The sequence below is a fragment of the Malus sylvestris genome, chromosome 12 (assembly GCF_916048215.2).
Source record: "Malus sylvestris chromosome 12, drMalSylv7.2, whole genome shotgun sequence".
Taxonomy (NCBI): Eukaryota; Viridiplantae; Streptophyta; class Magnoliopsida; order Rosales; family Rosaceae; genus Malus; species Malus sylvestris.
Window position 1 is genome coordinate 1,249,279 of NC_062271.1, and position 27,256 is coordinate 1,276,534.

A 27,256-nucleotide genomic window follows, 5' to 3' on the forward strand; every position below is an offset into this window, starting at 1 on the left:
TTTCCAAGTCTCATATTTCTCTCTCCAAATTCTCTCTGGTTCATCTTTCTCAGTTACTATTTCTTCTTCATTTTCTCTTCGAGTCTCAAATATTTCAATGTAGTTAACACTAATGATCCCAATTTATCACTCGTATTTTCCCTTCTATAAATACTCCTCTAAACTCCCAAATATTTGCATAAACCAATACTCCTTATCAACATCAGATTCCTTATTATTGTTCCCTTTTCTACTTTTGTAGAGAGAGACAAACATTAGAGATGGAGACCATTAAGACTTCGTTCCTAGCATTTAACTTTCTTCTTCTGCTTGTAGTGGCTGACCTTAGGGTTGGTTTCTACAATGCTACATGCCCCCAAGCTGAATCGATCAAACGGCAAGTCGTGCAGAGATGGTTTGCAACTGATTCATCTATCACTGGAGGCTTGCTTCGCGTGCATTTTATTCGCGTGCATTTTCATATGACACTTGGGTAATACTTCTTGTTAATTTAGGTAATATTTTAGTAATTAACTTTGTTTTATAAAGTTAGGACCAAAGTGTAGGTGTTACACAATTTTTTGTCATTGGTTTGAATGTAGTTTGATACTAGTAATCAGTCAATCTCTCGTTTCATCAACAATTAACGCCTAAATTATTTTCTTAAAAAAAAAAAAGTTGACGCTGTTTTAATTAAATAGCATTCATCGAAAGAGAAAAAAAGGAAGTTGATAAGTACGTCAACTATTAACCAATGCACTTTATATGTATTGCAAGGTTGTGATGCATCAATACTTGTAGATTCAACCAAGAAGAAGTCATCTGAAAAATCGGCAGGGCCAAACTTGATTGTACGAGTATACGAGCTTATTGACGAGATCAAGAAAAGCCTGGAGGCTGCTTGTCCTTCAATTGTGTCCAGCGCAGATATCGTAACCCTAGCAACCCGAGATTCAGTTGTTCTTGCAGGAGGACCACGCTATGCTGCTCCCACAGACGCTGTGACGGGCTAGTATCAAACGCAAACGTCGTTAACTTGCCCGGTCCATCATTTTCAGCGTCTCAGGCATAGCAATCTTTCACTGCCAAAGGGTGACCCTAAATGCCATGGTGACCCTATTGGGTGCACACACGGTTGGTGTTGCCCACTGTAATTTTTTCTAAAACATGCTTTCAAATTTTCAAGGGTCAGTATCTCCTGATCCCTCAGGATCCAGCTTTGGTTTCAAAGTTGAGCATACTCTCTGTAGCTAGCAAAAACCCTTCTACATTTTTGGACCAAAACACATCTTCCACTTTTGATAACCAATTCTACAACCAGATTCTTTTGAGAAGAGGTTTCTTGCAGATTGACCAAGAGCTTGCTTCGGATACATCTACGGTTGGTATTGTTTCTGGATTTGCATCAAACAGCCTGAGGTTTAGTCAGAGCTTTGCAACTGCTATGTTAGGTGCTGGTTGGAAATGCTGCTGAAATTAGAAAAAACTGTAGGGTTTTTAATCCTGCCAAGCCAAAGAACTAATTATTTTAGGAGGGTTCTAATTAATAGTTAACTAGTTTCAATGTTCTTTCTTGTTAAGAACTTTAAGAAGTAAGTCCAACTAAGTAGTTGCGCATAGTTGTTAATTATGCGTTTGATAACTACTAGCTAGGGGTTGCAATCATGTATGAGGTGATAGGAATCATACTTTCTTCATGGGTACATGACAGACATCTTGAAGCGGCACCTGGTTAGTACTGTGCCTGGGCACAACTATTGTCTTACCGGTATGAGATATCGGCAACCTTGAATCATTGGTTGTCACCACCAAGCAACCTCCCTTGTACTCAGTCAGGTTCTATAACTTCTTATTATCACCTGTCATGTGGTTTGAGCAGCTTGATTCGATGATCTAGTGGACAAAAATCATATAAATGTCGAACTACAATAAAGTAAGAAGACGCATGTTCTGTTAGGATATACATAGTTGAAGAGTATTGTTAGCCTTATATTGACTGACAAGTGTCATTAGGAGATTGGTTGTGTTATGTCCTAAAGTAGTTACTGTGAGTATTTATATCTGAAGGAAATATCTTGTAAAAGCTAAGTTGTGAAATGAAAATATTTTCCTCCAAGATTCTTTTACTCTTCTCTGAATATTTTTCCCGCTCATTTCTTCTGCATTCTTTCTGTTGACATGGTATCATCGCCGATCAAAGGCTTACGCCGTTGATTGCGATCCTACTGCTTCCGCCGTGCTTGGTTGGTGCTTGTTCTTGTTGCTAATTCTTGTTGTTGTTTGTTGGTTGCGATAGTCGGTGCTTTCGTTGAACTGTTTAGTCGGTGATTTTGTCGGTGATTTCGTCGGACGTGTTCGTCGGTGATTCTTGTTGTTCGTCGTTTGCTCTTCGCGCACACCTCTTAAGTGATATCTTTTCTTCTCTGTTACTGCCGATCTGTTGAATTTCTCTTCATCACATCTGCGGTTGTGTATAAACCCTAATTTTTAGGGTTTTTCATCTGGTTTGTGATTTGATCTTCTGTCTGGTCTTAATTGTTGTTTTGGAGTGGTGATTTCGATATCTACCTGTTCAATTTGTGAATTCCTTAGCACTGAAGCAATTGTTGGTTTAATCGTCATGGTTACACCTGCTCAGTTAGCTCTTACACAGTCGCCAATTTCCTCTTTGATTCCTAGTGTAGGCAATACTGTTACTGTCAAACTTGATGACTCGAATTATGTTACGTGGAATTTTCAAATGGATTTGTTACTTAATGGTAATGGAATTCGTGGATTTGTTGATGGTTCACTTCCATGTCCACCAAAGTTTACTGAGTCTGACTCTGAGGGCGAAATTGTTGATGATATACCTGTGGTGTCTGATGCTTATAAAATCTGGACCATCCATGACAAAGCTTTGATGACACTACTTACTGCGACTTGGTCAACTGCTGCACTTTCTTATGTGATTGGTTGTCAGACTTCTAAGGAAGTTTGGACTAATCTTCGTGCAAGATTTGCCAATTTGACAAGAACTAGTATTGTGCAACTGATGACTGATTTGTAGAATATTAAGAAATGACCTGAGTCTATTGATGATTATCTTAAACGGATTAAAGATGTTAGGGATCAGTTGGCTGCTGCTGGTGTTGTTATGCCTGATGAAGATGTTGTTATTGTTGCTCTTAGAAGACTTCCACCTGAATACAACACTATTAAAGCTGTCATTCGTGGTAGAGAAAGTCTTTTTTCTTTGACCGAATTAAAGTCCCAACTTAAGGCTGAAGAGTCCACATTGGATGAAACAGCAAAACAGGTTCCTCTTATGTCTGCAATGATAGCTCAATTCTATATTTGATGCTGGCAGTTCGTCTAGTACTAAGTTCTGCCCCTCAAATCAAGGCTCAAACTTTGGATGTTTTACACCTAGTTCTTATGTTCAGTCATTTGTTCAGTCTTTTCCACCACTGCAACCAATGCCTTTTTCCATCTCATGTGCCACCTATGTTCACTCCAGGACCATTTTCTTTTGTCATACAACAAGGATCTGGCACTTACAATAATTTCAGGGGGAATAACTTGATGGGGAAAGGAAAAGGAAAGCGGGCAATCAGTCTCAATTCTCTCCATAAAATTCCTATGGTGCAAATCCTTATGCCCAAGTTTCTCAACCTGGTGTTCTCTCCTCCTGGTCTCAAGGGTCTTCTTCTCAGGCCTATCAACCACTGCAAGTTTGTCAAATCTGTGACAGGAAAGGACATTTTGCATTCACCTGTTTTCAGAATGGATGTCAGATATGTCATAGGGTTGGTCATACTGCTGCCATATGCTTTGACAAAAATGGTTCCTCTTCTGTTCAGTTTCATTCAACACAGGGTTCTTCTCCGCAGAGCTATCCACATTCTCAACCCTCAATGGCTCCTTCCGAACCTCAATCTAGCTCCCCACTTCCTTATTATTCTGATGTGCCTTTTCAGTCTCAAGTACCTTTTTCAGGGGGTGGAGTATCTCAGTCTCAGTCTTATATTGCTATAAATGTGCGATCCTCTCCATCACCTTCCGGACCACAACAAGAGTTCTGGCTCTTGGACTCTGGGGCTACTAATCATATGACATCGGATCTGTCTAACCTGCAGATGGCTACTTCTTATTCCTTTACAGAGAAAGTTACTGGTGCTAATGGTGAAGGTTTGGACATTGCACACATTGGTTGTTCAACTCTTAATACTCCCTCTCATAATTTCAAACTTAATTCAGTTCTCCATGTTCCCCAGTTGTTTCAACATTTATTTTCTATGCATCAACTGTGAAAAGATAATAATTGTCGTTGTATTATTGATGAGTTTTCTCTCTGTGTACAGGACAAGGTCACCCAGAAACCTCTCTATCAAGGACTGAGTAGTAATGCAGTGTATCCTCTACCTGTGCTCAAATGTACTCAACATACTCCAGTAGCTTATATAGGTCAAAAAGTGTCATCTGTTTTATGGCATTCTAGGTTGGGTCATCCAACTAATTCCATTGTCCAACTTGCCCTTCGTAAGTCATCCATTCCGGTCAATTGTAATGCATCACCTCACATATGTAAATCTTGCTTGCACGGCAAGTTTACTCAGTTACCCTTTCCTTCTACTGCTTCAAAGTATGTCATACCATTTGAAGTCATTCACACTGATGTGTGGGGTCCCTCTCCTACTCTGTCAATAGAAGGATATAGGTATTATGTGTCTTTCATTGATGAGTGTACTCGATATACTTGGATTTTTCCATTAATGAATAAAGCTGCTATGTTTGGAGTATTTGTGCACTTTCATGATTTTGTTTTCAATCAATTTAATGCTTCTATTAAAATCTTACAAAGTGATGGTGGTGGAGAGTACACTGGTCATGTGTTTCAGCATTTTCTTCAAACCAATGGCATTATTCATCAAAAGTCTTGTCCTTATACACTAGCTCAAAATGGCTTAGATGAAAGGAAAAACCGACATGTAGTTTAAACTGCTTTTACCCTTCTTCATCAAGCTTCTTTGTCTTCTGTTTTTTGGTATCACGGTTGTGCCATTGCCACCTACCTAATTAATAAGATGCCCACTTCTGTCTTAGGTATGCAATCACCATTTGAGGCTTTATATCACTCTCCACCAAAGTTAGAACATTTGAGGATATTTGGGTGTGCCTACTACCCATCTCTGAAACCTTATAGGTCCAACAAACTTAAGTAAAAAACCACTGAATGCATTTTCTTGGGGTATGCATCTTAGTACAAATGGTATGTTTGCTATTTTCTTCATGATCATAAGTTGATAGTATCCAGGCATGTCTTATTTGATGAAGACAGTTTTTCCGGTGTCCAACCACATAGTCATCCTCCAGTCTCTCCATCCTCTGTTGCTTCTCCTATAGTTCATCCAAATACATTCACTTCTCCAGTTATACCTATACCTCTTCCTCAAGTTTTTGGGCATAATTCCATTGCAATCTCTCCGCTCACTCAGTCTCAGTCCTTGCTCCATGGTGACCATGTCCATTCTACCACAAGTACACCTGCTTCATCAAGGCCAACTTTTGTGGCTCACACAGATATTGATCTTCATCCATCTCCTGTCACTTCTTAAGCTCCTGGTCTGCAACTTGTGCCTATTGCATCCTATAATTCCCATCCTATGCAGACATGTTCAAAGTTGGGGCATTTTTAAAAAGAAGACAGCTTTTCAGGCTCATGTTAAGAGTGATGGTATCACAGAACCTCAATCTTTAAGTGTTGCTTCTAAATCTAATGAGTGGCAACATGCTATGAATGAAGAAATGGCAGCTCTTATCCAACAGCAAACTTGGAATGTGGTTCCCCTTCCACTAAATAAAAATCTCGTCGGTTGCAAATGGATTTATAAGGTCAAAAGAAATCCTGATGGTTCTGTGGCTCGGTATAAGGCTAGACTTGTAGCAAAAGGGTTCTCTCAAGCTACAGGTTTAGATTACTATGAGACCTTTAGCCCAGTGGTTAAACCTAGAACAATTCGATTGATATTGTCCTTGGCTACTACTCATGGTTAGGAGTTGAAACAGTTGGATGTTAAAAATGCATTTTTGCATGGTGTTTTGGATGAGGAAGTATACATGAGTCAACCATAGGGCTTTGTTGATAAAGATCATCCAAAATTTGTGTGCAAACTTCAAAAGTCTCTTTATGGTTTGAAACAAGCCTCTCGGGCTTGGAATGACAGATTTACAAAGTTTCTAGTCACTTTGGGGTTCAAATCTTCTTATGCCGATTCTTCTTTGTTTATCAAACATGATGGGTGATCTATGGTTATGTTGTTACTTTATGTGGACGATATTATCCTCACTGGTGACAGTGACATTGCTGTTCATTATGTGGTTCAACAATTAACTACATAATTTGACATGAAGGACTTGGGGCCTTTGCATTTTTTCCTTGGTTTGGAAATTGAGTATCAATCCCAGGGTTTTTTTGTTCATCAATCCAAGTATGTGAAGGACTTACTACACAAAACAGCCATGATTGATTGTAAGCCCTGTGTTACTCCTTGTCACCCCAATCTCAAGTTGTTGAATCATAACAGTCCTTCTTATGCAGACCCGAAATCCTATAGAAGTATTGTTGGTGGCTTACAATACTTAACTTTCACTCGACCTGATATTGCCTACTCTGTCAATCAAGTTTGCCAATTTATGCACGCACATTTGGAGTTACATTTTGGTGCAGTCAAGAGGATTCTAAGGTATCTAAAGGGCATTATAGGTTAGGGTTATGTTTCAGACCTGGCTCTTTGGATCTGAAAGCCTATACGGATGCCGATTGGGCTGGTGATCCCAATGATCAGAGATCTACAACTGGGTTTGTCATCTTCCTTGGACACAATCCAATTTCTTGGAGTTCTAAAAAACAGCACACTGTTAGTCGATCTTCTACTGAAGCCGAATATCGTGCAATGGCAACCACAACTGCTGAAGTGGTTTGGCTACAACAACTCATCAAGGATCTTCATATTTCTGGTTCTCTTGCACCTGTTCTTCACTACGATAATATCTCAGCAATGGCTCTTGCCACAAATCTAGTTTTACACTCTAAAGCCAAGCACATTGAGATCGATTGTCACTTTGTGCGAGAAAGAGTTCAACAAGGCATAATTACCTTGCAGTTTGTTGCTTCTGAGCATCAATATGCAGATATCTTCACCAAAGGGTTATGTTCTTCTTTGTTTAATGATCATTGTTCCAATCTTATGTTAGGACATTCCCAACATAAGCTTGCGGGGGAATGTTAGGATATACATAGTTGAAGAGTATTGTTAGCCTTGTATTGACTGACAGGTGTCATTAGGAGATTGGTTGTGTTATGTCCTAAAGTAGTTACTGTGAGTATTTATATATGAAGGAAATATCTTGTAAAAGCTAAGTTGTGAAATGAAAGTATTTTCCTCCAAGATTCTTTTACTCTTATCTGAATATTTTTCCCGTTTATTTCTTCTGCATTCTTTCTGTTAACATGTTATACTCTGTCTTTTTTCTTCTTTTTTTCTTTTTATTGACCAGCCTTGATCATGTTAATTGACTCGAGTCGTTTTTAGGAATAAAAATACAATTAATATGAATATTTCTTGACTTATACTATTGACTTATTATTCCAACTTAGTTTTCTTGGCTTAAGCTTAACATTGATGACTAGTCTAAAAGAAATTATGGTATTCTTGCTTGTTGGGAAGTTTTTAGGGATTGGCATGGTCAGTTTCTTGAAGGATTTTGTCAAGGTATTGGTCATCAGAATTCTTTTTATATGGATTATCAACAAATTTTATTGGTGTCAGTTTCGCTTATCACTGGGGTTGGCATACACTTTGGTTAGAAAGTGATTCTTCTATTGTACTTGCTTATCTCCGTTGGATGATTTTGTTCCTGCTTGACTTCTTTGTACCCAATGGTTCACTTGCTTTGTATTATGAGGGATTTATGTCCCCTGACTAAGTATAACATTATTTTTTTTTTTAATAAAATTCCTTTTGTACCATCGAGATTTTCTTTAAAAAATAATATTGTTAACGTATTATTAAGTGGGATTTTTTTTCCTTTTGTGGTACACACATTTGTATCTCTATATATTGTAAGAATGCGCATATTTAGATTATTCCATTCGTATATATTTTAGCTTGATTCCTATATATTTGACCAGCCCGTCCATGAAAAAATAAACATATCTCATCCCTTGCGAAAAATACATCTTCGCGGGACAAATTTCATCATAAGTATCGTTCAATTTCTTAATATTATTTGAAGATCATCCATAATCGATCTTTTCAATTTCTTAATATTATTTGAAGATCATCCATAATCGATCTTAGGCCGTCTCATTCATATTGCAAATCAAATTCTCAAGTTTCAAAACCCAAAATCAAATTTCAAATTAAAGTCTCAAACATGTTGGATATTTTGTGAGTTATGGCTTTAGAAAGAACTATATGCAAGTTGGCTAAGAAATATGACATAAAGGTTTCAGGAAAAGAGAGGAAGAGAGAATTTTCAATATGCTACCATTTCGTCTCGAAAAAAGAATGCTTCAAAGTGTGTGACCATGCTTTCTTTCAGAACTTATTTTGCTCACATATTTAGTGTGCAAAGAAAATATCCAAATAAGTCCTATGATTATAATAAACCCACCCTATGGTTGGTGCTAGTCAAATTTGCTACTATATCATCCTAACGTTAGGTCAACTTATATTGGGCTTTTTTATTCTTCAGCTTGAGCCTTGAAGGGCTATTGGAGTAACATGATTGAAAACGAAGCAAATTTGAGCCTACTCTAGCATGGAAAAAAAAAAGAAAAAAAAAAAGAAGAGTCCAAAATCTTCATTTCGTACCTCAAGTATTGAAAAGATATATCTTAATGTCGTTCGATATTAGATTACTATAGTGTTAGTATTTGATCACTATTTAGTTGGTATTTGATTTTAATTAGTTTAACAATAAAAAAATAATTTCTTATAATTGAAATTAATTTCTTATTATTTTAGCCAATTCTCATTTATATGGAAAACACAAAGAAAACAAACTAAAGGGAATATGAAAAATCGATCACAGTAATAGAAGTTGACAGTGGAACTATTAAAGCTACAGTACGTAGAACGAGAAAGACGGAAAAGACTTCTTGATCATTTCCTTCTAATCTACCAAATCAGTGGATCCGTGCCATTGAAATTTAATCAAACTACTACAAAAAATGATCAACTTTAAAAGTTATAATAACTTCAGTCGTTGCATCAAATTTCAATGTCACAGATTTACTTTTTAATAAATTAGAAGGAAGAAATCCGGAGATAATCTCTTTTCGAGAAAGACACCCACAGTCAGTGAAGATTCCTTTGTGCTGTCACTGAAATTGGCAGTTTTCCAATTATAGCTAAATTCCAAGAGTCTAGAAAACCTTGTAAACTTGACAGAAATGGCGACCCTACCAAGCTGCCACAGACCCATGCAACATAATATTATTATCAAACAATTCTATTTCCAATCCTTTAAAAATATCATTTGCAGAATACGACCTTGTGTAAATTTAAAATTAACTCTAGTTCTTGACATTTAATTGTAATTTTTGGATATTAATTAGGTGAAATTATTATTGAGTTTCTTTGGGTTATATATTGATTTTTTAAGGGTAATCATAGGGAGACCAACTTTTAGATCAAATTCTGTAAATCATATAACATTGTTATTGATGATGAAATTATTACTTAAACATTGATTAACGTGTTTATTTTTTATTGGTAACACACCACATGTTTTTTATCTAAAAAATTGGTCCATCTACTTTTCCATAAACAATAAAAATGTTATTTACCATTGGTAATTATTAATAAGTTCCCATAATAAGGAAGTCATATATTATCCTTGTGTGTGAATTTCTCCATATATATGTATATGCATATTATGGGCTTATATATATTTAGATATTATAATTACGTATCTATATATTTTTACCGAAGCTTACGTACCGTATTTCTGTGTTGATTGATACTTACATATCAATATTTATGTGACTATGCATACGTACCGATACTTCCGTACCTATGAGTTTCATGAAATGTGATTTGTTTTTGTTTTGGTGTTGACTTTTTTTTTTAAAAAAAATTATAAGAATTTGAATTTTGATCAAATTTTCATATATTAATATGATTGCAGCAAAACAAAAATACATTAATTAGAATGGAGAAATAATTTCGGATAGTAAGTTTATAAATTATAAATGTGGTAGAAATATTTAAATATGACAAGTTTTAAAAAGGAAAAATTACATAAAGAGTATATTTTTAATATTTAATTTTATATTGAAATTTTCTAAATATTTCAAGAAGAAACAAAAGTTAATACATATGATAGATGACATCATTAGCCTTTTCTCTCTGCAATTTAAGTTACTAAAATACCCTTCATTCTATATCTTCATTTGTTGCTCCCTTATCTTTTTCTCTCGTATAGCTCGCATCACCGGCTCCGTAGTTGTCGCTTCCTCTACCACTGCCACCACTGTTTTGCCAGACTGCACCACAAACACAGCCCCTCTGAGAAGTCATAGCCCCTTCCCTATAAATTACTCGCCGATCGCCCCCAATTGCAAATCCAGATTAATTGTGCGAGCCTGATTCCTTACTCCATGGCCCATCATCCATCTCAATTTCTTCACCGCTGCGCTTTCCAAGACTCAAGCCAGTTGAACCTACCATTGATTTCGGGTAACTGGCTAAACAGTATTTCTCGTACTGTCAATCGTTTAATTTTGTTTTTTTATGAAGTTTCTGCAGATAATTGTTTGATTGTCAAAGCAATGATTGCAGAGACTTTGAATAAACACAATTAGGTATATACATAATTGTTGGATGCAGGTATAGTATGGTGGGAAAAGAATCATCGCCGGATTTTTTTCCTGGGAATCCGGGGATTTCGTGATCATGATAGTTCATCGTACATTGTACGGTCAGTTTTCGTTATGAACTATTTATATTTAAATTTAAATTTAAAATAATTTCTAACCGTACAATGTATGATGAGCTGTCATAATCATGGAATTCCCCAGATCCTCAGGAAAAGGATTCAGCGAGGATCCTTTCACCAGTATGGTGCAGGATTGCAGAGACTTTGTTCCAGAAAATCCTAAAAGAAAAGTTAGAATATGGTTAGATGCATTATTTATAGGGAATTTTAATGAAAATCTCTCACTTTAACGAAAAACTACATTTTTACATTAAAAAGTCAATCATGATACTATTCACTTTAGCCTTTATTTTGTCCTTATCGTTAAAACTCAAAGTTTTCAAATCTTTTTCATTAATTTTCTTTATTTATATTATGATTACAATTAGAGAACTTGTTATAAAATATGCATATACACTTGTGGCTCTCTCTATGGACACGCATACACACATCCATGCACGCTTTGACACATACATTTAATTGATTTCATGTTTTTGGGGTGGATTTTATGTATTTTTGTGTTTTGTCACTCCTTAAAATGTTTAAAAGCTAACGGAGTTCATTAAAATATAGTATATATTGTCGCTATTCATATGGGTTTATAGTTGCTTTTAAGGACCCAATGTGTCATAGGTTTGATAGAATCACAACGGGTAGCAATGAATTAATTTTACTTACATTTTTCCTCTTCAAATCATGTCGGTATTATGTTGTTATAAACTAATTCTACTAAAAATATACAAATTGATTCTACTATAAAAGTATACAAATTGATTCTACATGCATTTGAAACTGATTCTACAAAAATGGTGGAAGACGTGTAGAGCTGATTCTAAAAAAAATGGTCCAAGGCGGGTTAAACTGATTCTGCAAAAATAGTTCATGACTGATTGAACTGAATCTACAAAAAAGGTCGAAGACGGGCTGAACTAATTCTGCAAAAATGGTCGATGACAGGTTGAACTGATTCTGCAAAAATAATTGATGACTGATTGAACTGATTCTGCAAAAAGGTAGAAGACAGGTTGAACTGATTCTGCAAAAGTAGTTGAATGAACTGCTTCTGCAAAAATGGTCGAAGAATGGTTGAACTGATTATGTAAAAATGATCGAAGATGAGTGGAACTGATTATGCAAAAATGATCGAAGACGATTTGAACTGATTCTGCAAAAATGGTCGAAGACCGGTGGAACTAATTCTGCAAAAATGGTTGAAAACGGATTGAAATGATTTTGCAAAAATTGTCGAAGACGAGTTAAACTTATTTTGAAAAAAAAAAATGATTGATGACTAATTGAACTGATTCTGCAAAAAATGGTCGAAGACGAGTTAAACTTATTTTGAAAAAAAAATGATCGATGACTAATTGAACTGATTCTGCAAAAAATGGTCGAAGATGGGTTGAACTGATTTTGCAAAAATGGTTATAGACGAGTTGAATTGATTCTGCAAAATGATCGAGGAAGGGTTGAACTGATTCTGCAGAAATATTCGAGAATGAGTTGAGCTTATTGTACATATTAATTTTGTTGGAGTTATGAGGGCTGAGTTTATTAACAGCCATAAAGCCTTAAGGGTATGGTTGGTATTTTAAAACATTGTTTCCATATTTTTGGGTTGGCTTTAGTTATTTTTATTATATCTTTGTCTCTTCTTGACATGTTTAAAAGTTAGTGGAGTTCATTGAAATATAGTGAAAGTTTTTGTCTCTATATATAAAGCTCCTTTTTAAAAAATAAAGATTTAAATTAAATTTAAAAAATCATTTAGGTTTTTCTAAAATGAAAAAAAAATCATTTAAGTTACAATCTAAAAAAAAAATCTTATTTAAGCTCTTAACCTAAAAGCCCCCATAATTATTTAATAAACTTTCTTCTAGGCTTCAGTTTTTCTTCGTTCTTACCGATTAATTTCTTTATAGCTTTCATGTATTCAGGTAGAAAACACTTTTTATCTTTTGTTTTTTTATAAAATGTACGGCAAAGATTAACAAAACCAAAAAGGTATTCCAAGAGACACCGACCAGCATCTGGTTCTGCTTTTAGGGCACATGCTTTGAGTTTTTCCAGTTTTGCTTGCATGCTCAGCGTTGAATGAACTGAATATTAGATACAGTGAACGTGTGTATGCATTTGTACCAAACTATCAAATCTAGGCGCTTTCAGTCCCAGTTGTAAAGAACAACTGCGGTCGGAATAAAGTTTTTGCGATATATTATGTTTATAGACATTGAATTGGATGGTGATTCTCTCCCCTCTCTTTTTCCCTCCTCTCCTTTCCCTTCTCTCATAGTGTTTTTTCTCTTTTCTCTCTCTACAAAGATCCTCTCACAGTTTTTATTTTTTTTCCTTCTTTCTCTCAACAAAGATGAAGAAACTAGATGAAATCTTAAACATTCAGACAAGATGAGAGAGAAAAAAAAGGGAGAAAATCCTTGTCGCATTGAATTATAACTTCTTTCCTCACAGTAGCCCATCTAAGTATTTAAAGGCTTATTTTTATGATGGCGTATTCAATCCCACTTTCTTGAAACTATATCATCATTTTACACCCTAAAATTCGATATTACTTCCACTTTGGTAAGATTCTGTCTAGTCTTTTGAGTACCGGTTAAGTTTGCTTAGGTGGCTCCAAGGTTGCTTATGTGGTGACACATGCGAACCCAACGTTAAAGATGAAAGTGCTCACTTTGCATAACTCCTCACTTTAGTCCCTGAGATTTCAAATCAATAGAAGTGGTCCCATTGTCCACCATCCTTCATTTTGGTCATTCCATTAAAAACTCTGTTAAGTGTCCCGGAGCTCTTGGCCAGAAATTTGGGTAATTTTCAAAGCTTCGTAACTCAATCGTTTCTTAACCAAATTCGACCCATAATATATCAAAATGAAGATAGGAAAGTTTAGAATAAGATTATACCTATTTGGAAGCCCAATGGTTGTCAGAGATGGTCGGAAAATAGCCTCAAAGTTGACTGGTCCGAGGGAAAAATGGAAAACTCGCCGGAAACTGGGTAAACTTTAAACGTTCATAACTTCTTCAATACTCAACAAAATCAAGTGATTCAAAAACAAAAATCATACTTCTCGATGAGACGAAGAGAATGGTACCTTTTTCAGTGGCTAACTAGCCATGTTTTTTCCAGAAATCGGCTCAAAAGTGGTTGTTTTGGTCCCGAGCTAGTCACTTTCGAGCCGTTTTTCGGCCAAACCACGGCAAGTTAGCCGTAAAAAAGAAGAAGTAACTATTCTGTTCGTCTCGTTGAGAAGTATGATTTCTGTTTTTGAATCACTTAATTTAGCTGAGTATTTAAGAAGTTATGAACGTTTAAAGTTTACCCAATTTCTAGTGAGTTTTCCAGTTTTCCTTCAGACCAGTCAACTTTGAGGTTATTTTCCGACCATCTTCGGCAACCATTGGGCTTCCAAATAGGTATAATCTTATTCTAAACTTTCCTATCTTCATTTTGATATATTATGGGTCGAATTTGGTTAAGAAACGATTGAGTTACAAAGCTTTGAAAATTGCCCAAACTTCCGGCCAAAAGCTCATGGACACTTAACGGAGTTTTTAATGGAATTACCAAAATGATGGGTGGTGGACAATCTCAGAAACCACTTCTATTAATTTGAAATATCAGGGACTAAAGTGAAGAGTTATGCACATTTCAGAGACCATTTTGGTTAAAAAGCCTCATTTTAATATATATCTCATAAGTAACACAAAAGATATGCATCCCACATTGACGATGGTACGCTACATCGTTAGTTTGTTGAAACCTAGTTGTCAAATCCAGTAAATTAAAGCAGTAACATCCAATCATTTTAACTATACTCATGTTTTCACTTTTCAAAGAAGACTCTTTCTCATAAAGCTAAATTTTTTGCGACAAGTCATATAAGAAGTTCTCGTGCTCCTAGTTGAATTGATCTTTTATTTTTATTTATACAAGTTATGGGTGAAGGGAATCAAACATTAGACCTCGAGTGCATGAAAATTAATTAATTAAACTACAAATTCATAGAAATTAGATGACCATTTGGGAGTTTTAACTTTTTTTTTCCACCTACTTTTACTAGAATAATAAATAGAACTCTAAACTCGAAATACTCGTGATCGATCTTACGTTACACCAAAAATATTAAAATAATAGTTTTCTTCCAATTTGAAAGATATATATTAAAAGACGTTCTCGTGTTCCTTGTTGAATCATAATTATTTTTATATACAAGCAATATGAAGATCATTGCCGGTTAAAGCAAGAATTGGATGACCATTTAGACTTCAAACCTTTTTTTTTTTTTCTTCTTTTAGTAGAATAATTAACAAAACTCTGAACTCGATTTATATACATGTGATGTTACATCACGCTACATCTATAACAGCATCTTTATACTTCTTTTATTTATTAATTGCCTCTTATGCATTTATACTATTAATTGTTTAAGGAAATGGAGCTTCATAACTACTTTAAAGAAGATATAAATGAAAATTTGTGGATAACGGTAACATCACGTGTATTCCAGTGTTCAACTAAATATTGAACTAAGCCATTGGGGTTAGCCTAGTGGTAAGGGTGTGTGGAATTATCGGTAGAAGTAGGTTAGATTTAGGATTTTAAACCTTTCACTATAACAAGGGAAAAAAAATATCAAACTATATGCTCCTCGAACATTTTTTTTTTGTGTGATATTATTAAGTGATAGTCTACCCTAATAATTCATTTAAATTATGAGGCGCTGACAAACATGGATATATCTATATTGACTAATGCAAATGTGCTCTCTCTATATACCTGAATTTTAATCTCTCTCATAATTTATATTATATTAAAATAAATACTGTATTTTCAAAAAATTACAAATAGAAATTCAAACTTAAGTGCACAAAGAGAAGTATGATAATGCACCTTCATATATAATTTTTAATTTGAATAACATTAGTCGTGGCATCTCAATTATTACATCAATTTTTATATTTGAACTGCGCACATAGTCTATCATTAGAGTGCGTTTTTCACATAGAATAGGAGTTTGATGATAAACTATAATGTAATTTGCACTTATGCACGCAGAAAGTAACTATAAGAGTTTCATGATAAGTAGCTACTTTTTTGTTTTGTTTTCTTATCAAATGCCCTTCTTCCTTTCTAAAAAACTAGCTAGATCCCCAAGCATTATATATCAAACATGTTCTCATAAAACTAGCTAAATCCCCCAAGTTATATTATGCCTTTCTTCATTTCAAAAAAACAATATGATCATCCCTTTCTTTGTATAAGTATCATTAATTGTTAGTAGTTTATGTTTTGGCAAACAATATTGTGTAGCTCTTGCTTCCTTAAAGCTACAAACTATTCAAATACACGCATCTGATCACACTTAATCAGGAACAGATATAATGATAAAAGGCAGTGACATCAAACTAAAAATAATGATTAAAGCAGCACCTCAGGAAATTAATCAAGAAATAAAGGGAGATCAGGAAGTGTGCTTGTAAAATGGACACCATCATAATATTCATACCTTGCAATAATATTAAACGTTAGCCATGAAGCAAACACCTTATAACCTGCAGAGTGCAGCCGTGCAGGGTGCATGCAAAACCCTGGAAAACAAAAGAACGAAAAACGCAAAAAAAGCCAGCACAGACAGAAAACCGCGTCTGAAAAACAGAGTCGGTTCCTGTTTTGTTCTTAAACCCTAATATTTTATTGCAACGAAAGATAAGAGCACCAAAAGTGCTCGATTTTTGCCAACCTATACGGCCTCCCACCCTCCTCTCGTTTAATATACAAATAAATAAAACTCTGCTAGGTTGGTCTAACGTCACAGATATATATTTAATTATTGCCACGGTTTCTTGACCATCCATTTGGATTGTTCCTCCCTCGATCTCTTCCTTTTTTTTTAATGGCTTCTTCCTCTACAGTACCCCAGCTTTCCTTGCTTTCGTTCTCAGTTCACATGGAGTTGCTCCTGCTCTCTCAGACCTTAGTTTCCTTGTCCATCTTTCACACTCCACGCCTCTTCCAATTATCATCCCTTTTGTTTTTACTATTTTGACCTTTTCCTTTTAGCTATTTGCGCATGCAAACCTTGCGTATATCGTACGTATATAATACATTGGACTAGTAAAATGTAAAATGAGCAATTACTGTAAATTCAAATATTTATTCTAGATAAACTTTTACTCGCTTATATATATATATATATATATATATATATAGATAACGAACTGACACACCCCGACTTAGATCGAGGCATGCTGGCCGTCGCGTGAGGATGACGTAACCATGTGCACAATGCGGAAGTGATATTAATATAAGGAATGCGGATAAATAAAACCAACTAACTAAAACACTAGGTGAGATAAGGTGAAAGTGCAATATTAAAAGTGACTACACATAACCAGAGCGTAGGCAGCCTAAGTGCAGTCCAGCATGACGAATACTAATTATATAATACCAAAGATGGTCCTACATTAGTGATAATTTGCCAGAGCTGCCGTGAATTCCTCGTGATCCACCAACGAGCACTCCTACCTAAAACCTGGAGGGGCGCAAAACAGAAAGTGTGAGTGGGTAAAAACAAAGATTTTCAAAACCATTTCATTTATAAAAAATAGTAATCCCTCGCCGTAAAAATTGTATAATTCCCATAAAGTAGCATATACGATTATATCACAAATTCATATTCAAAATAACAATTCACCGCATATACCATGTCAAATCTCAGCAAGAAATAAGTAAGCCAGGTGCAACAATCAATATGAAATAGTATGCCAGCCGGAGTCACCTAAAGTGACCTGTATGGCTAGGTCTACAACTCATCAATCAAATTCTGCACACGAGTCGAAACCACCTAAAGTGGTATGTACGACATGCTAGGTGTAAATAAATACACTCAAGTGCTACGGTCACGTGAAGGCTATGCGAAGTATCGCAAGTTACCTATGAGTCGGAACCACCTAAAGTGGTCTGTACGACAGGCTGGCACCTGCCTTGGATCCAAGGTGAGCTTGTGGTGCGGGAGGTGAACAATTATGTGAAGGTTAGGCCCTGTCCTCGGGCGGAGCACTAACACCGGGGTGCATAATAATAATCTCGAAATATATCTCAGCACTAATGAATTCACTACCATCACTACCATCAATAAACGCACCTGAGCGTCCATAGCATTGAGCAACAATATATAAATAACCATACTAATGCACAATTAAGAATAGGGAGCATTTGACATGGCATTTCAAAATATAAAACCATTTAATTAAGTTTTCTGGGAAAAATACCAAGTATATAAATATATACTGAAAATCAAAAGCCCACTCACTGATATGTGGAAGGGTCGTAACCCCCGAGCCTTGTTTAACTGCGCTCGTCCTCAAGATGGGTCTCACCTATATGCGAAACAACTATTTAAACGTTATTTTTAAACACATAAACAAAACTAGGTAATAACTTCTCATACATTGCTCAATTAGGGTATTTGAATATACCACCGTGGCTTACTCAACCTCAGGAACAACCCTATATTTTTAGAAAAAAATTCCAACCACTCACGCGCCGTCACACGCCGGCCAGACGTGCGGCCCACGCGCAGGCACATGCCTGGCACACTGACAGATTCCCTAACGGCGTTAGGGAATATTCCGTTAAATATTAGAATATGTCGTTAAAGATACCTGACACTGTTAGAATATTCCGTCAACTTTGACGGAATATTCTCCTCCTTCTTCCTTGGTTCGCCGGAGTTTGGCGGCGGTCACCACTGCGATCGCCGGATTCTGGAAAAATTGAAAAGCTTCATATCTCTTCCATTTCTCAACCAAAATCGATGAAATTTGTACCAAAATGAAGCTTACAACGAGTAGAACACATTCTTACCACTTTGGGGACCTAAATTCAACGGAAACTCGTTGGAAAAACTCGAGGAAACCGGCCAAACCCTGCAACTATATAAACCCGATTGTTCTTACGTCAAAACCACTCCAAAATTGATCCAACGTGCTAGAAAAGCAAGAATAATACCTTCTTAGGTCTCAAAACCACTTAAAACCTTTGCGATCACGTCGGAGGAAAAATCACCCCTCGCCGGAGTCCGGGTAACTCAAGTTCTACAAGCTCTCACGACCAACTAAGGGTATGAATCAACTCCTGGACTTGCAAGGAACTAGAAAACCACCTTCACAGTCTCGATCTGTGCCTGCAAAGGTTGGTTTGGAATCTGTCTGTACAATTGTACGGAAATGGAAAGAAGTCTGAGAGGGAAGGAGAGAGAGAGAAGGGTCAACGGGATTGGTTGGTGTGTGTGTGTGGTCCTAGTTGGTCACCAAACAAAAACAAACAAAATCTTAAGTTCCAACTAGGTCCAAATCTTTAGGAAATGAATTAATTAGTCCAAAACCTTAGCTTATACACACACACAACTCAACGATAAAAGGGCATAATAGCAATTTCCACGCTCTCGAGGATAAAATAATATATACGTTCAGGACGGGCTGTCACACGAACTCTCTTTCAAACTTCTCCAAAAAGATTTATGAATTTTTCCTTTCACTTTTTGGAATCACTTATCATTTTTTTATTAAATAGCCTATTATGTTTTGTTCATCTATATACTTTATTCAATGCATTCCTCTAACATTATGATAGCTATCATGATCATGTTACTATTGACTAGGACTTGAAGCTTTTTTACTGAACAGTTCTCTTTACATATTATATTGTTTTATAAGTACAATATTTTAAAACTGAGTGAAACTAATATGTTTAACTCTAACTTTTTTTAATGATAATGTATATAGGAAAAAACACAATTGGAAGCAACAATGGTAAAATCTCTATAAAGTCATAAAGTTAGGGCCAAATCAATTTGAAAATTTTAGGGAAGTTATTACTCAATAGAAGTGTAATTAAAAAAATATATTATTCCTAAATAGGTTTCATTGTGCTCTAAGTATTTTATTTCTTGCGTATATGTATACCCGCAAACTCAAAAACATGACATCATCTCTAAAAACTAAAGCATTGTCCTAAATAGCTTTAGAGAAATATTTAATTTATCTTAGACTTTTATTTGTGATATTGTATATGTTTGTACTCAATGACAATTATTACTATGTAGATGCATGTTTCCTTAAGATGGGATCAAGAAAAAGGAGAAATTAGGTTCTCATCCTTCTTTTTACTATTCCATTGATTAAAACCTTATTCCTTTTTAATTTTTGATCCAAGTCCTTAGGTTTTAATAAACGTCATTAATTATTTCAATAACAAAATATTTTATATTTCTAAATATATTCATTTATTGTTAGAAATGTTACATATGGTATATTTATATTTATGGCTAAATTTTTAATCATATAGTTTCATTTTAGTTTGTACCCATTTTTAATTTGCAAACCCTTTTTTAATTTGTACCAATTTTATTTTTAGTTTTAATTTGTACCCATATATTAATTTCTTTTTGTGCCCATATTTTTTAAACTTTTATTTGCATTTGTACCCATATTTTTAATTTATTTGTACCCATTTTTAATTTTGCTAAATGTACCCATGCTAATTATATGTATTTATTTTATGTTTTTAAAATATATCAATAGTTATTTTTAAAAAATATGTTAATAATTATGTGGGTACATTATTTTTTTTGCTATAATTTTGTGAAGAACAATATTACTTTATTATTGATTTTTAAGTATTTATTATAATGGAGCTGAGTGGAAAGATGTAAAAGTTTTGTATTTTCTTTTGGTGAATTGCATGTCATATATATGCATATAGAGGCCATCCCATTGGAGAATAACATTCAGAGATGGACGCAGGAGTTGATCTTGTTGTTCTCTTTAAAGAATTTTGAAAGATTGCCTCCGTTTAGGGTCGGTGAACAATTTGAAGAAGGCTTGTACTGTATTCATTTACCTCCTCAATGAATGTGTGCAACTAGTGGAGGAGTTCGTGTCTAACTCCCAAGTTTGTGTTTATCAAACTGAGGGTTTCTTTATCTTATAACATTGCAAAAAATCGTTTTCTATTGCAATTGGGGTTCTCTATTTAGAGAAGTTGGGATACGAGGTTTGAGTGGTCTAGTTTTTCGTATATTTTTATCTCCTTTTACAGTACTAGAGGATCAAGGTCGACCCTTTTGAGCGTATCTAAATTTTGGTTGAACTATTAAAATCGTGTAAGTAATCCTAAGGTTATTATATATTTGTCACATTTTTTTTATTAGAAGTGATACTCTATACTATTATATATCCTAAGAAGAATGAGAGAATTTGAACCTCAAACGATATTGGATATTTTACACTAATTTATAGTAAGAGCATCTCTACTCTGGGAGATATAAATTGTCTTGAAATGTATGCATTTTACATTTTTAGTTGGCTGAAAAACTCTCCAATGGAGAGATGTATAACATCCATCTTGGCCAGAAAATATAAATAAAAACCTAAGTTACATTTTTTACATCTTTTGGTAGTGGGTCCTGCCAACCAATGAGAAAAAATTAAATGGGACCTTAGATTTACATCTTTCTCGTTGCGTAGAATCTCATTTAGATTTCTCATAAATGTAAAATAGGATATAAGTATACACGATGTCATATATTTAGTTGACATCTAAGACCATCTCTAAATGAGATGTAAAAAATGTCACATAGACATATAACGGTAACAAATAATGTACCATTTACTCCAACCGAGATGTCTAAACTGATATGGAAAAGAAGGTTAAACTGACATAGACAAAGAGATGTCAAAATTGACGCTGACATCAAATATGGTTTTTGCTATTTACAAAGGCATTCCACGTGCCTTACCTTAAATGCTAGCATATTTAAGTAATTTTTATTTTTTATTTTTAAATCAACAACAACCTTAACTTTTATTATTTTTGTTTAAAAAAAAATATAAATGAAGCAATAAATTTTGGCATATCGGATGAAAAGAAAATATTGACAATATGTCCAATTGCCAAGTCAGACATCAAATTGAAATTTGATGTTTTGATCTTGACATCTCCTTTAAAAATACTCTAATAATATAAATCAAAATTTAATGAGATAAAATTATTAATTGATGTGACCTTTATACATTCCTAATTGCATCATGTGGTATAAAATATACTAAGACTAATATTATTCATATAAATATTTTATTTGATGAACTTGACGTGTCCAATCCTAGGTTAGCAATAAAATCCCTAACAAGTACCATATAGCTCGTTCCAAGTTGTTTCATCATTTCTTTGAGAGAGCTACAGTTTTGTTTTGTGTTTTTTCACCAAGATGGCTGCAATTCGAGAAGTTCCATGAGAAGAATGAGTAATTTAAGAGCCATTTGGGCTGTGAATGAGGATTTTTTTTATTGTGCCCAAAACACGTGTGATACTCCATGTTTTATTATATAAGTGGAAAGAAGTTTATTTCTTAAGTCGTTAAAATTTTAATGCAAGTATCTCACCACTTGTATAATGACACGTGGTGTATCATCCCGTATTCCGAGCACTGAAGAATCTATAGTGAGAGAGATATACCATAAGCAAATATTGTATCTGGAGCTATACTAATATTTGTACTTTTTATTTGTACCTATATTAACAAATTTAGTATTTACCCTTTGTTTGAACGAGGAAATTTTCAGTGTAACAAATTCTACGATAGAATTATGTTATTGCCATTCTAAAAATTTATTGTGCACTTTAAAAATTTTATATTGAGAAATAAAAATACACTTATGAAGAGTGCACAATGAACCACCACAGGGTAATCCAGTGGTTGGGGACGAATTCCAAGCCCATATTGCACACGGCACGTCCTGAGTTCGATATCTGGCGTTGGTGAATCGCATGATGGCGGCCAGGGGAGGCTAAAATGTCTTTGTGAGTTTTCCCGGCCCCTATAAAGGTTGATAGCTAAGTGAAAAATGAGGGGGGGGGGGGGGGGGGGAGGTGTGTCGTGGTGATAATGGTAATGGTTGTGGGCATTGTAGTAGTGGTGGCGATGGTGACATACATATGTTTGTTGGTGGTGATGGTGACATACATATGGTTGTTTTTTCAACTCTCACTTTTATGTAATTTTAGAAATGACAACTAAGATAAAATTTAAAATTGAGAATTATGCTCCAAATTTTTTTTTTTCACATAAAATTTCTAAATTTTTGTGTTTATTTATTAATTTGATTCATGTCACTTAAAAATTATGCCTTTTGTATATTTCATGATTATTTTTCTCATTCAAACTGAGATTGCTTATATTTATAATTTACTTCATTTTCTATTTTATCTCTCGCATATGTTTCATCTTTTCATTCTTCAGTAAACGCACTACTAACTTCCATCACATGCACCACATGTTTGATGCTATCTAGTTTCCTGTTAAAAAAATCAACTCACACCATCTCGCATCAAAGTTATTAATGTTTGATGGTTTCAAGTTTCCTATTAAAACATGACCTCTCTAGGATTATTCGTTATGTATTTTCTTGTCCGATAGTATTATTTCTCCGTAGACGGGAATAAAAAATTGCGAAGGACAATAATGTAATTTAATTTATAGTAATCTAATCAATCAATATGTTCTTTGAGCCCTATATATCCCCTCAAACCTCCTTGAAGAGGTTTACTATGTTTTCATATGTACATTTTTCTCTTTTATAATTTTTTTAGTTTTCTCATTCAACCTAGGTTTCAGCAGCTTCAAAGACCAAGACCCTAACGGAATATATGGAAGATCATCATCAAGGCCAAGACCCTAACGATAGCAGTCCAAGCAACGGCTCGACCGAGAGAAGCCCTGAGCCGGTGAGGTCAAGATGGATACCGAAGCCACAGCAAATCCTAATTCTGGAGTCAATTTTCAACAGTGGAATGGTGAATCCTCCCAAAGAAGACACTGTGAGAATAAGGAAACTGCTTGAGAAGTTTGGCTCCGTTGGGGATGCCAACGTTTTCTACTGGTTCCAAAACCGACGGTCGCGATCTCGCCGCCGACAACGACAGTTGCAGGCCAGCCTTGAACAAAGAACCAATTATAATATAAACAATAATCAAATGGCTTCTCTTTCTCAACACCAAGTGGGTGGTGCAATTCAATATGGAGTAAGCTGCAGTGTTCCTACTGCTGCTCCTCCTTTGGCTTTCGGAGCTTCTCCTAATAATTTTCTTGTGGGCTCTTCATCTTCGTCTTGTGGTCAACATCTGATAGCAGATCATGATGTTCATCATAGTATTGATTGCGTTGGTGATCAGTTCTTTTCTGTTTCTGGTCAAATGGGGTTTCCGGAAATCGAGCAGAGCTCCGGGGTAACGTCTGTGTTAGGAGGAGGCCCTTCTGATACCTCAAATTTGCACTTCCAATCTGGTAATTGCACGGACCGTGCCCCTAATTTTTACAAATTCTTTTTAATAAAACTATATATTATATAACTACATCCTCTCATCTGAGCTCGAATTTAATGAGTTTTCCATTTCTTCCATAAGTTTAATTTGTTATGTCAGTTCCTAAAGCTGGACTTAAGCTTATAATTAGCCCATTATCTTTTTTCGTGAACTTGTATTCAATTTTCTTAAGAGCAATTTTTTTCGATTCTGTTGAGTAATATTATATACTGTTGAATTTCCATAGGTTCACAATTAGTATGAGAACGACAAAGTATATAATTTAGTAGCAAGTTTTTATTGACGTGACAGTTCTTGTTTGAATTGTATTTGAATTGTATGAAAGTTGCAGCTTCCCCTAATAAGTCCATGTAAATTCCTTTTTGTTGCAGTCTTTTCCACTCGGTTTCAGATTACTTTGAAGAAAACTTTGCAAAGAAACAGTGTAAACCTTTTTAGGTAATTGAAATGGATTTTAAAAAAAGCAAGAGTACCGCAAATACATTAATTATTGTTTGATAATAATATAAATTTAATGATTTTACCCCAATCCAAAAACTTCATTGTTAGTTCATGAAAGATATTCGTTAAGTTTTGTAACAGATAATTATAAGGAAAATATTCTGCTTTTGTGTGCCCTAAAGATTATGTGATATTTTTCTTGTAAAAAAGCCTTTTTGTGTTCCTTTGGATCTTTATATTATGAAACCTGAAGGACATCTGCATTTGTTTAATGAATCATCCTCAAGGACTTAATACAAGTACTAATCAAATCAAGTGTCTAATGTCCTTTTTAATTAAGGATTTGTTAATTTGCCGCAGCCCCTTTTACTTGAACACGGGTTGGAAGTTCTGGCAAGGTTGTTCCCAATAACCTTCACTTTGTTTTAGAATTATCGTAGCTCTCGTATGAGTTCTTGACCCCTCTATGAATATCATATCTTTCTCTTAGAAATCAAATTAAGAAGCTTAGCTATTACAAGAAGTACTGAAAACATGAAGGGTCCATTAATCTATTTTCAGGTCTCATCACAGTGTTTATTAATGGGATTCCAACAGAAGTTCCCAACGGGCCACTTGACATGAAAGCCGTGTTTGGACAAGATGTGCTATTGGTTCATTCCTCTGGACTCCCACTTCCAATCAATGAATTTGGTTTTTTGGCACACAGCTTGGAGTCTGGTGAAAGCTATTTCCTGGTACTCTCTCTCTCTCTCTCTCATGACTTATATTAATGAATTTACATTCTTCTGTATACCGCTAACCATTTTGTTCTTTGCAAATTAAGTGTACCCTTTATGTTCAAATCTAGCTTATATAATTACCAAGTTGCATTAACATCATCGCTCTAACACTCTTTGTTCAATGGGGAATATGATATTAGAGACATTTCGGAGTCCAAGAAAGAACCTCTCTCTCTCTCTTTCCAGAAATTTTTAGTTGTGACAGGAACACAAATGCTACACCACGTGTTTTAATAGAAGTGGTGAGAAATTTTATTTTTTAAGTTATTAACTTTTTAGCACACATATCCTACCATTTGTATAGTGACATGTGGTGTACCACCCCGTATACTGGTCACACTGAAAAATCTCTCCTCTCTTTCCCCTTCTTTATATAGTTGGATTTCATATACCCTTGGGAATATTTTAAGAACGAAGTCTTCTAGCTTAATCGATTTTTTTATTCAGATTTCCATGGTTAGATATGATTTTTTTTTCATTAAAACTGTATGTTAGATTGTATTTTGATTTTAATTAATTGATTTGTCTTCCAAAAAAAACTTATATTTGTATGCAAACTATTTTCCTTTTTCAACTCCACCGATTCTGTTATATATTTTCTTAGTATATTAGTCTCAAACTATCTTGTAGTTAATGGTAAAACTGCTGATTAAGTCGTCAAATGTTTTGTTAATGCAGGTTTCAAGACCAACTTAAGTACAATTTAAGCTGCACCTGCAATATAAGAGCTTCCTGCATATTTCTCCATGATCTTGCCTTCTTTTCTGTTTTCGTTGTATTTCGTTTCCCCTCCCCCCCCCCCCCCCCCCCCACAGTGTGTGATTATAGAAAAATATATGTATATTAGCTACCATGCATGATAGTTTATGGTCGGTCAAATTATATCCTTTTCCTCTTCTTTCTTTCTTCAATATATTATTGAAAATGGACCCTCAGCATTGCACAATATATTTAGGAACTTCATATTTAGCTCGCATATTTATGTAGAACAATATGTATATTAGATTATGGAATGTTATGTGTTCTTGTTTAAAATCTTGCTGTGGATATAATTTAAACTCATAATCTCTTTCAACAAAAGATGGTTTGCCTATATATGGCTTAGAATGTGGGCCAAATGTGTGGCCTTAAGGTGACAGTACACAATATGTTTTTCTCCGCTTGTAAATGTGGGGTATCAAGGTTGGATTCCTATTTGTTATGTTTGACTAATGTGTGGCTTAATCAAATTTCTCTTCTTCCTCTTTTCCATGTCTGCTTATTTTAGAAGTAATGACATCTGACATCAGCTTTTTAAAGTAGTATCTAAATTTTTTTGAAAGAGTAATTCTATTCATACTATGTTTTTATACCACATTTATACACCATCTTAGGTGGCATCTGATGTAAATAGCCACATCATTTGAAAAATTTGCAAAACCCAAGGAAGGAAGGAGAAAGACTCATCGTATATCACAATCATCATTTAATTAACTAGTTTTTCTTAATTATTAGTTTATTAAATAATGAATTAAATTTAAAAATCTGATTAATTCAAATGATATGGTTGTCCACATCTAATGCCACCTCAGATGGTATGAAAATGTGGTACAAAAACATAGTATGAATAGCATTACTCTTTTGAAAACCTTTTGATAAGAAAAACAGAGCCTTTAATAAAATTTTCAATTCTCGTAACCCTAATTAGT

At 34.7% G+C, this 27,256-nt stretch overlaps 1 protein-coding gene, 1 long non-coding RNA gene and 1 pseudogene across 3 annotated transcripts; 2 read left to right on the forward strand and 1 right to left on the reverse strand.

Moving 5' to 3' along the window:
* The first annotated feature begins 260 nt into the window (after positions 1-260).
* Positions 261-1,502, forward strand: LOC126593452 (peroxidase 44-like; annotated as a pseudogene).
* A 16,770-nt stretch (positions 1,503-18,272) lies between these two features.
* LOC126593455 (uncharacterized) lies at positions 18,273-19,093 on the reverse strand. The gene is made up of 3 exons (XR_007612949.1): positions 18,973-19,093; positions 18,829-18,896; positions 18,273-18,341 (listed from the first exon to the last, which is right to left on the reverse strand). It is a non-coding gene; the product is annotated as an uncharacterized LOC126593455 (long non-coding RNA).
* Positions 19,094-23,570: 4,477 nt separating this feature from the next.
* On the forward strand, positions 23,571-26,356 carry LOC126593453 (WUSCHEL-related homeobox 11-like). 2 transcript variants are annotated; one of them, XM_050259531.1, is made up of 4 exons: positions 23,571-24,307; positions 25,348-25,523; positions 25,709-25,810; positions 26,247-26,356. In XM_050259531.1, the coding sequence occupies exons 1-4, from the start codon at positions 23,671-23,673 to the stop codon at positions 26,262-26,264; spliced, it is 933 nt and encodes a 310-aa protein (XP_050115488.1). In that variant the 5' UTR covers positions 23,571-23,670; the 3' UTR covers positions 26,265-26,356. The 2 variants fall into 2 exon arrangements, with proteins under 2 accessions (XP_050115488.1, XP_050115489.1); XM_050259532.1 differs by lacking the exon at positions 25,709-25,810.
* The last annotated feature ends 900 nt before the right edge of the window (positions 26,357-27,256 follow it).